At 44.2% G+C, this 14226-nt stretch overlaps 1 protein-coding gene across 16 annotated transcripts; it reads right to left on the reverse strand.

Moving 5' to 3' along the window:
- Positions 1-1040: 1040 nt before the first annotated feature.
- On the reverse strand, positions 1041-6173 carry LOC119323977. Of its 16 annotated transcripts, none has more exons than XR_005156687.1 (7): positions 5864-6173; positions 5674-5751; positions 5500-5546; positions 3488-3590; positions 3259-3366; positions 2448-2578; positions 1041-2327 (listed from the first exon to the last, which is right to left on the reverse strand). XR_005156687.1 is itself a non-coding variant. In XM_037597692.1 (6 exons), the coding sequence occupies exons 1-5, from the start codon at positions 5966-5968 to the stop codon at positions 3284-3286; spliced, it is 471 nt and encodes a 156-aa protein (XP_037453589.1). In that variant the 5' UTR covers positions 5969-6173; the 3' UTR covers positions 1041-2327; positions 3259-3283. The 16 variants fall into 16 exon arrangements, 1 of the variants encoding a protein (XP_037453589.1); XR_005156699.1 differs by having other exon boundaries at positions 1041-1779; positions 2273-2327; positions 3488-5546; XR_005156696.1 differs by having other exon boundaries at positions 1041-1779; positions 2197-2327; positions 3488-5546.
- Positions 6174-14226: the final 8053 nt, after the last annotated feature.

The raw sequence follows: 14226 nt of genomic DNA on the forward strand, positions 1-14226 counted from the left end.
GATCCGATATCTACCGAGTCATTGTTATGGTGTAACATACAGTTGAATGTCGTCCATTACCACAAACAAAAGTATGATGTCCATTGTTGCACACACAGCGCATACGTCACCGTGTCCATTATTAACTCTTGAAGCAATCAACCAATGCATTTACCCTTCTATCCTAATCAAAAATTTGTACTGACTTGATGAGTTAAAAAATATGAACCGCTCGTCCATTCATTTTTCAGCAAAGTCATCTCTAATGAAATGCAATTTGCCACATTTTCTACAGTAGGGAAATTATTCCGCTAAGACAGTCGTAACCGAACTGACCAACCCCCATCCCGCTCGCTCTTAACCCTCACTCTTATCACAAAATCCACTAACTCGTGTTCTGAGTGAATCAGCGATCGACGTCGCTGTGGCAGACCAACAACAAGGGACAAGGGCAGCAACTTCCTTTGAAACAACGCACGAGCTTTTATATATGCAGCCAGCAAAAGATTTGAAATGACCGTTGGCGAACACGTTGACATTCTACTACTACCTTAATCCACTCGATCCATACCTGAGGCACGTACACGCCAACCACAGCTGCCACCAAAACCCTAGCATAGCATGTGACATTGAACTGATTCTTAATATACCTTTAAGTACTCGTCACAGTGATGATTTCTTGGCATGGGGACATGACAAGAGGGGCGTCTTCTCGGTATGGTCTGCGTGCAAAATGCTAGTAACGACCAAGTTGAACAGAGAAGCTTGGCTCAACGAGAGAGGTGGTGCGTCAGATAATGCAAGGGAGGAGAAGAGTTGGTCAAGACTATGGAAAGTTAGTGTGCCTTCCAAATTAAAAGTTTTCTTGTTGAGGCTTGCGCAAAGTTCTCTTCTTACAAACGATGTAAGGAACCACCGAAACATGTCAACGACATCTTGTTGTGCCATATGCGGGAACGAGGACTCCTGGATGCATTCCCCCCTACTGTGTACAATGGCGAGATGTGTGTGGACTCTCTCTGATCCAGAATTAGTTGAGCATATGATGACAACAGCTGAGCTGAATGCAAGGAATTGGTTATTCTCTATGATGGGGACATTATCACAGGAAGAATTTACAAGGATGGTGGTGACAATCTGGGCCATATGGATTGCTCGGCCGAAGTTAATTCACGAAGGTGATCACCAAAGTCCATTGGCTACTCATATGTTTATTACGCGTTTCTTATCCGATCTTAGAGATGACAGTACCACCAAGAGTTTCAAGTGAAGCAAGGGTGCAGCGGGTACAACAGCGAAGGTGGATCCTCCTTCATCTGGGATGATGAAAATAAACGTTGACGGAGCAGTCCAAGATACAACCAAAACCGGGCGATTAGTGCAGTTTGTCACAACATTGATGGACAACACCAGCAAATGAATGACTAATCTGCATACAAAAAACCACTAATTGTAAACCAGTGAAGAGAGAAATCTCAAATCCAGTGCAAATTCCTCCTCTATCAATCAGGATTGTGAGCTCATTAAACACAGTTAATCCTTGATACATTTTTTTGATGCCAGTTATTCTAAAAAAAAACCGATGGCAGTCCTGTTGCTGGCTGAGACAGTAAGATTGATGATATGATTTTATGAGACTATGGCAGTGGGTTCACACAGTCACAGAAGATAACTGTAATATCCAGTTGACTCTCCAGAATAAGTACGGCATCAACAGTATACTTATCTATGACAGAAACTCAAAGGAGTGGCCATCTTCTTGGATCAGCTGCTGCAATCCCTTCACCTTCTTGTACATTCCTGCTTCTTTCAGTTAAATGGATAATTAATTAAAGCTAATACTTTAAACATTGACACCACTAAAAGGGTGACTACAAAAGGGGCAACTCATTATAACCCCCATTACAACTATCTGACCATTGCCATTAAATTATACAACATTTTTCTTAACATTCTTTACTTATTACTTTTTCCAGGCCTTAATTTACTTATTTCCATTTGTCTGGTATCCATATTTGCATCACTCCTATAGTTAAAGATGTATAGCCATGTAGATGTGTGCCAGAAAAAGATATAGGAACTTGAATGTATGAGCAGCTAAGTATATACCAAAATGCAACCTTTGTGAACTATGTAACACCAAAAGATAACATGAACATAAAAGGCATGTGATTCTTATAACTGATATAGCAAACTAAATACTCACTATAAGTTTACTTTTTCCACAGTCTGGCTCAACCATTAACAACCAACTTTAGAATATGGAAGCGTTCCTAGCTCCAGCAATAACAACCTTGACGACATATGCACCTCCTCAAGCAACAACCAACCATTGCAGTTATGCGTTTCTGAAGCAAGTTAATATGATAGAATTAGATCAAAATTTGTATTTTTAAGATAAAATAATCTATAAATCTAAATGCTATTTGAGGCCACAAATTATAAGTTTTACCTAAATAATAACGTACATTTTTGAGAAAAAAATTGGGCTAGCCCAACCACTCCTTGGTTATACTATTATAATCATCCTTGCAATCGACATGCGCCTTTTATTCCCTCCATGGCAGCATACAACCACCGCATGGTGTTTACAGCAGTCCTATGGAAATTAGAGTGAGAAGAATACAGGCATGCACAAAAAAAAAGAACTATGTTGCACATGCTTATACCTCACAGACTTGCTAGAATATCTAAAATTTGGATCTGGTATATGCAGATAAATAATATAAAATTGATGAGTATCCCTAACGTCTCGACCAATCTGTTATCCTCAAGCTTCAGATGTATCCTCACGAGCCACTCCAATTTATGAAGCAAAGTTCATCTGCAACTTGTTAACAATGCGCGAACCTCTTTTTTTGTGGGAACAATATGTGAACCTAGATGTACCTTGTGGTGCCAGCGAAGGTCGTGATGGTGGGGTGCACCAGTGACTGGCTGACACAATATCCTGTGGCGCACACGGTGGGTGACAGAAACTCATCGGGGCAACCGAGGCAAAACAACGAGCATGTAGCACACATGAACCTTGGAACAACATAATCCAACACTAAATATCCGCAAACTCCTGGAATGTATCTACATTCCCGGCAGCATATTATACATAAAATATTTATCGACAGTTAGACCATATAAGAATCAAGATTTGTGCCAGCAAAAATGTGATTAACCTAGGTTTAATTATATCTCGCCAATTTGAAATCAATAGACAAAGATACCGCATCGTAAATTTAAGAAATGGAAAATGAGAACATATACATTTAACTGAATTAGACTCACTCGCTTGAGGTTGCAATATGGTATCCTAGGCTGCACAAAAAGTGCAAGTAGCGCAGCCCCTTGTCCAACCCCGCGGCAATCCTGTTCCTGGTGTCCCAACTGAGTCACCTGCACATTAAATTAAGGCGCGGCTAAATAAAAAATCCTTCGTTTAACCAAGACAATTCATGTATGCGCCATTACACATTTATAAGAAAATATACCCCAAATTAAACTATACATGAACCACCTTATGCTTGGAAAGAGCCTTCCAATCATCTTTTGGTCGTATGGCTCTAGTAAGGAAGAATCAAACTTTCCTATCCAGATATGTAGAAGTGATCCGAGCATACCTTTCAAGAAAGCACAGATAAATCTTAAAAACCCTGTAACTTTTTGAACCGCCTTAACAGAACAAACAAGAAACACTGTCAATGTTCAACTAAATAGTTATTGTTTTGGTAAACTTCGGAGAACAGGGCATTCCCATGACAGGGACTATCCCGTGCAATATAGATCAAACTTGTGACAAGTGATGACAACACCAACAGGCATCCGACATAATTGATGAACATCCATCTAGTAGAAGCCATATGGTTGATCATAAGGAAGATAATCCGGAATTCAGCTACATTCTTAAAGGTGGTGTCCACAAGTACCTTCTAACCCCAACAAAGTGGGCCTTACATCCTGAGTGATATAAATCAGCTCATAAGGGATAACGACTGGGTGGGTTAAATTTTTTGTTGTGGTCTATTTGGTACAGAGAGTGTCATGGTTGCCTCGACATAAGGCGACAATAGGATTTCATTACAAATCCTGAAACTTGCTTTTGGGTTCTAATTATTCAATCCTTGCTATGGAACACAAAAACAAACAAAGGAACAATTTATTATTTCAGGGTGACCAAACAAACTGTATACAATCCATGGCTATATGGCAACCATCAGTTAGAGCATTTTACATTAAAGTATTGAGACTAATTAACACTACTATGACAGCATCTTGAGAAACCAAATTAAAAAAAACACTTCAATTAACTACTACAACAGAAAGTACAAGTGTGCATAAGTAAGCACCTAGATGGAATAGATGTCTGCGTAACTACCTAGTAGACAACATATGTGCCGCACTAAACCATATATTGACTTTCTTGACACTCTTATCCTGTACATCTAAATCTCAATGAGGATTTGCGGGTTCAGCCACAAGCATCCGTCAAAACACACCAGTTGGATGCAGACGATAATTTATATCCTTGATCTAGACGATATCCATAGGGACTGGAGCTTCATGTTTTACCAAACATTAAGTCTGATTTTCGTGGAATATTCATGCTGGTGGAAGCACTTCATTTTCAACAAACTACATAAGGAAAATCTGGTGGATGTACCCACGGCGAGCACCGACCTGCACCTTGGTCAGAGGCGTCCATGGGGTGGCATGAGAGTGACAGTTAGTGTTGATGCTAGAGCTAACATTGACTAATCATAGTAGATCAAAATAAAAATTGTGCTATTGAACATACATCAGAACTTACCTGCAAGAAAATAATTTGTTTACTGACTAAAGTTATCTCTGAACCTATGCTAATAGTAATATATAACATGATCATCACTGAATTTCCATTTTGAAAAACTAATAAGACCACAACAAAGTTGCTTGTCGTCTCTAAAATTAAAATGGAAAATCTAGCTGCATGCATAGATCAGAACTATCCCCTGATGAAACAAATGTGTTCTAACACTGATGATGAAAACCACAGAAATCGTCACAAAAAAAACGATTTGCCCACTATGAACATGTGCAAAACGAACACCTGAATCACAAAAAGAACATGGAGCAACATCATCGCAAAAAATCTCCCACGACTGAATCCCGATTCGCTCACCTGTTTTTTGCTTGCAAAATAAACGCAAAAGCAAATACTGAAGGACCAACATAAAGACACATTACTTCATCGCGAGTAATTTAGTAAGAACCAATGACATGGCTATCATTGCTAGCATCAGCCATGTCGATGATTGCTCATTTTGATCATTTCTTGTGGTATGAAATTGATCACAAAATCATCCTTCGAAATTGTATATATCGTAGATGTATAATGTATTTTTTTCCGAGCAATGGATGCATATTCTGAACCTATGTATAAGCAACAATAATTCGACACTGAAGCACAAATTTAGGAATCCCCATTCATGCCTGCATCATCCAAAAATCAGCCATCTGGTGTTTAGGAGCTATAGGCTGAAGAAGACAAACCTGAAGAGTAGGTACTCGACCAGAGTTGTGCCGGTGCCAAAGAAGCACTGCAAGCACAACATTGGCATGGTTAGGATTAGTCAATCTTAATCCCAATCAATCATGCCGGCTAATCTTAAATCCACACGAACCCCAGCACGGGTACCTCCATCCACACGAACAAATAGCACCCACCTGAAGAAAAGACAGCAGGACACCCAATTCATCGCAGCCGACCACAGACCGGCGAAACCCTTGCCCACACGGCACCCTCTGCAGGTGGAAAGGATTCTTCACTTGTGGAAACAATTCTTCAGGTACAGAAGGTTTAATTTACCCTTGAGGGCAGGACCAACATTTGATTTGCTGGAATACGAGGGGCGACCTTGCAGGTAGGCGACGGACGGAGCCCAGGAGGCTCCTCACCTTGATGCGCGTGGCTGGTTCCTGGAGGAGCGGAAGCACTCCTCCTGCCCGGCGGCGGGGTCATCGGCAAAGCGGTGATGGAAGGAGCCAGGAGTCCCTCGCCTCGGCGCGCGTGGCGGGTTCCTGGAGGCGGTAGAGAACGGCCGTGGCGGCGCCTCGTCGCCGACGGCAAGCTCGGAGGGAAGAGAGGGAAAAGGCAGCAGGAGGTGCTCGAGGAGCGCGGCGGCGTCGGCACAAGGAACCCTAACCCTGTGCGGGAGAGGAGCGGCGCACGCTCTGTGCGAAGCGTTTTATTTTGCGGGAGGAGAGTGTTGGTTTTTTTCGTAGGTTTATTTTCGTAGATTTTTTTTCTAAGCGTGGAAGGTGGGAATGAGGACTAAAAAACCCGGATTTGGTGGGACGAAATTTAACCGGTGAACGGAGACTACCAACTAAGACAGTAGAAGTAGAGATAAATGTTAACCTCTCCACAAGATGGACAGTAGATTAGGGGCCAGTGTCCACAGAATCATCTGCTCATAGAATCAGTTGTCCTATTCTTTCTGGAGCTTGAGGCCTATGTTTTTTTGAAACTTCGGTCACTTTATTGAATCATATAACTGTTACATCGTCCATTAAACCTTTTATAATGAAAGCCGACGGTTCCTTGATCCACAGCGAGGGGACGACCTCGCCAGCCTAGCTAAATCGTGAGATACAGAATTTGCCTTTCTAGGGTAATGGACAAAAGTGACCGAAGTGTATCTTATAATCAGGACCAAACAATCAGAATAAATCGCCGCTGCGCTTGAAGCCGTGAAGCCTCCATTATTCATAGTATTGATCACCTCGGGGCAGTCCGACTCTACCACAAGCTTGCTTATCCCCAGTTGTTGCGCCAATAGTAAGCCATGTCGTCATGGGTAGGCTTCCGCCATCCCTGCATCTGTGACATGCTCCAGTTGCTCATTCGATGCTGCGACGAACCCAGCCTTGTGATCACGTAGGACAACACCTACAGCTCCCTGGAGGGAGTGTGCTCTGAAGGATGGGTCTACATTTAACTTCATGAAACATTCAAGCGGCTTTCTCCAACCATCTCTTCTCGGTTCGGCGCTTTTCTTCATGGCCTTCAAATAATTGGCAGTTAGCGCCGCAAACGACAGCGCTGACAGAGCCGGGGTTTGCACATCCTCGCCATGGACATGTTGTCGACGTTCCCACCATATATACCAAATTCCCACAAGGATGAGAGCTTGGGCAGGAGCATGTGATATCGAACTCTCTCGTGACGGAGTACATAAACTATAGTCCAATGCCGCAGCTCCCGCCCTATCAGTCAAGCAAGCTTCTTCTATGAATTTATCCAGCTTCAGACACCTCCAAATTTCAGCAGCCCTCAGGCAAGTAAAAAGTGAGTGCATGATGTCCTCACATCCACCAGCACACATAGGGCAACTATCTGCCGTGCCAATGTGCCGATTCACCAAGACCCCATAGCAAGGAATGAATCCGTGTAAAACCTTCCATGCGTGGATCTTGATCTTCGTTGGAACTTGGAAACTCCAAAGATTTGCCCATACCGGGTGCCGTTGAGACGGTTGTCCCTTTGTACTTTCGTACCAGCGAGCAAATTGGTGTTCCCATTCAACATAATAGGCTGATCTTACCGAAAAGATATGGTTCTTTGTAAATCTCCAAGCCACAAAGTCTTCCATCATTCCATTCAGTGCCAGAGGGATTAACAAGATTCGGTGGTCATCCACCGGCCAGAACACACTATTTATCAGCTCGTGATCCCATAGACCGGTGACAGGATCAATCAGATCAGAAACCTTAGACAGTAGAGTTGTACCTCCTGGTGTAATGACATGTCCATTAGCACTAGACTGAATCCACGGGTCAGACCAGATATTCACTTGTGAACCATCTCCTATGCGCCATATGGTGCCTCTCCTGAACGTGTTAATCCCAACACAAATACTCTGCCACGTATACGAGCTCCCACTCTTCAATTTAGCATCTAATAATTTTTTATCCGGATAATATTTGGCCCTCAAAATATGTGCACAAAGAGAGTCCGGGTTTTCCAGCAACCTCTACACTTGTTTGGCAAGTAGAGCAAGGTTAAAGCTATGTAAATCCCTGAACCCTAGTCCTCCTCTATCCTTAGGCACACAAAGTTTCCACCATGCCGCCCAATGTATACGCTTGTGGTTGTCATCATCACCCCACCAGTACTTTGCTATTGCATCTGTCATTCCTTTGCAAATTTTCTTCGAAATTTTGAACACAGACATCGCAAATACCGGCATAGCTTGAGAAACAGCCTTAATAAGCGTCTCTTTACCACCAGAGGAAACCAACTTCTCCTTCCATCCAATAACCAATTGATTTATTCTATCAATAAGATACTCAAAAGAATCACTCCTATCAACTCCTACTATCGCAGGTAGGCCTAGGTATTTGTCATTAAGAGCTTCAGTGTCAATATTTAAGTGCTAGCATATCACAACCTTTTCCTGCATTGGAGTGTTTGCACTGAAGAAAATGCTAGAATTTGCATCACTAACCAGTTGACCTGAGCTCGCACAATAGTCATCGAGCACCCTTCGGAGACACGGCGCGTTGGGGCCATCCGCTTTCATTAAGATCAAAGAATCATCAGCGAAAAGCAAATGGGAAATTTGCAGTGCCTCCCTACATACCTTAACCCCAATGAGCGAGCCATTATTCTCCTCCGCTTGGAGCATACAGGATAGCGCCTCCGCACGAATCAAGAATAGGTAAGGTGACAACGGATCCCCTTGTCGAAGCCCTCGAGTGGGGGAGAAACCCTCGGTGCACCATGAATTATATCTCACATTATATGACACCGAAGAGACACACTCCATAATCAGGGCGATCCACTGCTCCGCAAACTCAAGTCTCTGCATCATTCTCCTTAGAAAGCACCATTCGACTCGATCATATGCCTTGTGCATATCGAGCTTAACTGCGCATAATCCAGACTTTCCTTTCTTCCTCTTAATTGTGTTCACACACTCATATGCGATTAATATGTTATCTGTGATCAATCTGCCGGGGACAAATGCGCTCTGAGCAGGGCTAATGACCTCCGGAAGTATCAACTTGAGTCGATTAGCGAGCATCTTCGAGATGATTTTATACACTACATTACACAAGCTGATCGGCCTGAACTGCGTGATGCTTGTAGGACTTTCTACTTTCGGTATCAACACTATGGTTGTACTATTCCACCCCTCTGGGATTGTTCTTGATAATTTCCTCTAACACCTCCTTCACAAGATCATCCTTTAACATACTCTAGAATCTCTTATAGAACGCAGTGTGAAGTCCATCAGGCCCTGGTGCCTTAAAGTCACCTATGCTGAAAACCGCATGGCGTACATCCTCATCAGTGAATGGAGCCAGCAGGGCCTCATTCATTTGTGTTATAACCCTTGGGGTTACCTTCACAATGACAACTTCATTAGGAACATTAACCTAGGATGAAAATAAGGTTGTAAAATAATTTTTAATGATGTCGTCCATCTCCTATTTTCCTTCCTGCATTACCCCATTCTCATCCATTAGACCCTTTATCGTATTCCTCTTCTTTCTCGCCGAAGCATACAGATGGAAAAAAATCGTGTTACGGTCGCCGTGCTTCAGCCAATTAGCTCTACCTCTCTGCACCCATTCAATCTCTTCTTGCTCCATCAAATTTTCAATAACTATAAGTATTTCTTTTTATCTATCTATCGTTGCGTCCGTAGCTGGACCTCTTCTTAGATCCTCTAGCTCCTTTTTCAGCTTCGCCAATCTCTTCTGTGGCCTTTTGAGTGTCTCTTTGTCCCATTTATGCAGTTCATCATGAACTAAATCTACTTTTTGTTTGACCGGTCCAAGGCCTAGCAACGACACTTTCATCCAGGCCGTTCAGACCACCTCCTCGACTGTTTCCTCCTTAAGCCATCTCCCCTCAAATCTCTTCATTGAACTAGGAGACCGATTCACCTCTGCATATAGTTCAGTATTAATCACCAATGGCCGTTGGTCAGACTTAGTCATTTCACCATTGATGACCCCTGCATTAGGGAAAAGTTGACTCCATCTTGAGTTGCAAATAGCTCTATCAAGCCTTTCCTTAATCATCCCTGTACTCCACGTATAAATGTCCCCCGTAGCCCCCATATCTTTAAGCTCACATTTAGATAGAACGTCTCTGAATGCTTGCATGGTTCTTTGCTCTCTAGGTGCTCCACCTTCCTTCTCATGCATGAATAAAATTTCATTGAAGTCTCGAATGCTATCCATGGTTCATCTCTCAGTTGATGCAGTGCACGTAAGTACTCCCATGATTTATGTTTATTCTATTTCACCGGCTCACCATAGAAGCCTGTACACCTCCATTTTCTTCCATCATCTATTGTTACGTCAATAAAATTTGTAGTTACCCCATGTTTTGTGACAGACACTCCATTCCTCCACATCATCAGTAAGCCTCCCGCCCTACCATCACTCAGGTCAACCAGCCTCTCCTGGAACCCTGGCTTCCTCATCAACCGTTCGGCCCTTGCGTCCGACAGATGAGTTTTCGATAGAAATAACACATCTGGTTTGTAGCACTTCTGAACATCCAGGAGTGCTCTAACTGCCCGGGACTGACGCATCCCGCGGCAGTTTCGCCGTAAGAGAATCATTGGGCCTGGCGGTCCTCCCCCTGGGAGGCCGCCAATGTTGCCAAGTTCATATCCGTTGAGTCATCTGCTTTGCGTCGTTTCGAGTCTTGTGATGTGCTGTCGTGCTCTTCCTCCCCCTCTTCCGTCTCGTTTTCTCTTCCCGACGCTACTCCATCTTCTCCTTTGCCCTGCTTCAAGGCCAACTGGTTCCCCTTCCCCTTCTCCTCGAATTTGAGCCTTCTCTTAAGAGCACTCAAAGTTTGCGAGTGAACATCCGTTGATTTCAAAGGGCTGCTTGCCGAGCTGCTCAAATCATCATTCTCCTTCCTTACTCCGCTAGGTTCTGTACCTGCCGCAAAACCACCCCTACCTCCTCCTCCCATTCTACTCCTCCTCCTTTGCCATTTGAGCCAGCCTGCCAGCTCTGATCCTCCCTTCTGAACTCAGGCGCAATCAAGGTTATGGGGTAAATAATTGCAGACTCCTCGTGAATCCCATTACCATGCTCTTTTGCCATGTGACCCATAAAGCCACAAACTCCACAAAACCATGACATCTTTTCATATTCAAAATCGAAATACACTTTCTTCATCCTCAGTGTTAGACTCGCACATCTTGTGAGGGTTTTGCGTACATCCAATGTTACGCGTACTCTGATGCCCCCACCTTGACCCTTAATGGATCGTTCATCAACTCTTTCAACAATACCCGCCTTCTTCGCCAACTGGCGGGCTATATTCGCACTCCTCATCTTCTCCTTCAAGCCCATCACCCTCACCCACACCTGGTAAGTATTCAATTGTTGGAAATATGCCCTAGAGGCAATAATAAAAGTGTTATTATTATATTTCTTTGTTCATGATAATAGTCTTTTATTCATGCTATAACTGTATTATCCGGAAATCGTAATACACGTGTGAATACATAGACCACAATATGTCCCTAGTAAGCCTCTAGTTGACTAGCTCGTTGTGATCAACAGATAGTCATGGTTTCCTGGCTATGGACATTGGATGTCGTTGATAACAGGATCACATCATTAGGAGAATGATGTGATGGACAAGACCCAATCCTAAGCCTAGCACAAAGATCGTGTAGTTCGTATGCTAAAGCTTTTCTAATGTCAAGTATCTTTTCCTTAGACCATGAGATTGTGCAACTCCCGGATACCGTAGGAATGCTTTGGGTGTACCAAACGTCACAACGTAACTGGGTGGCTATAAAGGTGCATTACAGGTATCTCCGAAAGTGTCTGTTGGGTTGGCACGAATCGAGACTGGGATTTGTCACTCCGTGTAAACGGAGAGGTATCTCTGGGCCCACTCGGTAGGACATCATCATAATGTGCACAATGTGACCAAGGGGTTGATCACGGGATGATGTGTTACGGAACGAGTAAAGAGACTTGCCGGTAACGAGATTGAACAAGGTATCGGTATACCGACGATTGAATCTCGGGCAAGTATAATACCGCTAGACAAAGGGAATTGTATACGGGATTCATTGAGTCCTTGACATCGTGGTTCATCCGATGAGATCATCGTGGAACATGTGGGAGCCAACATGGGTATCCAGATCCCACTGTTGGTTATTGACCGGAGAACGTCTCGGTCATGTCTGCATGGTTCCCGAACCCGTAGGGTCTACACACTTAAGGTTCGATGACGCTAGGGTTATAAAGGAAGCTTGTATGTGGTTACCGAATGTTGTTCGGAGTCCCGGATGAGATCCCGGACGTCACGAGGAGTTCCGGAATGGTCCGGAGGTAAAGATTTATATATGGAAAGTTGTTGTTCGGGTTCCGGAAAAGGTTCGGGTTTTTTCGGTATTGACCGGGAAGCTTCCAGAAGGTTCCGGAGGATTCCGGAGGGGTCCGGAGGTCCGGAAATTGTTCCACCACGTCCAATACAGTAGCATGGGCTGTAAGGGGGCGCCCTAGCCTTTATGGGCCAAGGGAAGCAGCCCCCCAAGGCCCATGCGCATGGGAAGGGGAAACCCTAAAGGGGGAGGCCTCCACTTGACTTGGGAGGCACTCCTCCCCCCTTGGCCGCACCCCTTGGGGTGGGAAACCCTAAAGGGGGCGCCGCCCCCCCTTCCCCCTATATATAGTTGAGGTTTGGGGCTGCCAACACATGAGTTCTCTCCCTCTTGGTGCAGCCTTGCCCCTCTCCCTCCTCCTCCTCTCCCATGGTGCTTGGCGAAGCCCTACGGGATTGCCACGCTCCTCCATCACCACCACACCGTTGTGCTGCTGTTGGATGGAGTCTTCCTCAACCTCTCCCTCTCTCCTTGCTGGATCAAGGCGTGGGAGACGTCACCGGGCTGTACGTGTGTTGAACGCGGAGGTGCCGTCCGTTCGGCACTAGGATCTCCGGTGATTTGAATCACGACGAGTACGACTCCTTCAACCCCGTTCTCTTGAACGCTTCCGCTTAGCGATCTACAAGGGTATGTAGATGCACTCTCCTTCCCCTCGTTGCTGGTTTCTCCATAGATAGATCTTGGTGACACGTAGGAAAATTTTGAATTTCTGCTACGTTCCCCAACAGTGGCATCATGAGCTAGGTCTATTGCGTAGATTCTTTGCACGAGTAGAACACAAAGTAGTTGTGGGCGTTGATTTTGTTCAATATGCTTACCGTTACTAGTCCAATCTTGTTTCGACGGTATTGTGGGATGAAGCGGCCCGGACCGACCTTACACGTACTCTTACGTGAGACAGGTTCCACCGATTGGCATGCACTTGGTGCATAAGGTGGCTAGCGGGTGCCAGTCTCTCCCACTTTAGTCGGAACGGATTCGATGAAAAGGGTCCTTATGAAGGGTAAATAGCAATTGGCATATCACGTTGTGGTTTTGCGTAGGTAAGAAACGTTCTTGCTAGAAACCCATAGCAGCCACGTAAAACATGCAAACAACAATTAGGGGACGTCTAACTTGTTTTTGCAGGGTATGCTATGTGATGTGATATGGCCAAGAAGAATGTGATGAATGATATGTGATGTATGAGATTGATCATGTTCTTGTAATAGGAATCACGACTTGCATGTCGGTGAGTATGACAACCGACAGGAGCCATAGGAGTTGTCTTTATTTATTGTATGACCTGCGTGTCATTGAAGAACACCATGTAACTTACTTTACTTTATTGCTAAATGCGTTAGCCATAGAAGTAGAAGTAGTCGTTGGCGTGACAACTTCATGAAGACACGATGATGGAGATCATGATGATGGAGATCATGGTGTCAAGCCGGTGACAAGATGATCATGGAGCCCCGAAGATGGAGATCAATGGAGCTATGATATTGGCCATATCATGTCACAACTATATAATTGCATGTGATGTTTATTATGATTATGCATCTTGTTTACTTAGGACGACGGTAGTAAATAAGATGATCCCTTACAAAATTTCAAGAAGTGTTCTCCCCTAACTGTGCACCGTTGCTACAGTTCGTCGCTTCTAAGCACCACGTGATGATCGGGTGTGATGGATTCTTACGTTCACATACAACGGGTGTAAGACAGTTTTACACAGCGAAAACACTTAGGGTTAACTTGACGAGCCTAGCATGTACAGACATGGCCTCGGAACACGGAAACCGAAAGGTCGAGCATGAGTCGTATAGTAGATACGATCAACATGAAGATGTTCACC

This window comes from Triticum dicoccoides, chromosome 6B, assembly GCF_002162155.2.
Source record: "Triticum dicoccoides isolate Atlit2015 ecotype Zavitan chromosome 6B, WEW_v2.0, whole genome shotgun sequence".
NCBI classification, from domain to species: Eukaryota; Viridiplantae; Streptophyta; class Magnoliopsida; order Poales; family Poaceae; genus Triticum; species Triticum dicoccoides.

Excerpts from the sequence above, each read along its gene's own strand:
- LOC119323977 (XM_037597692.1), bottom strand. The coding sequence starts at position 5,968 with ATGACCCCGCCGCCGGGCAGGAGGAGTGCTTCCGCTCCTCCAGGAACC. Across the intron at positions 3,591-5,499 it reads GTCGAGTACCTACTCTTCAG|GTATGCTCGGATCACTTCTA; the intron begins GTTTGTCTTCTT and ends CTTTCTTGAAAG. Across the intron at positions 3,367-3,461 it reads CATGTATAGTTTAATTTGGG|GTGACTCAGTTGGGACACCA; the intron begins GTATATTTTCTT and ends TTTAATGTGCAG.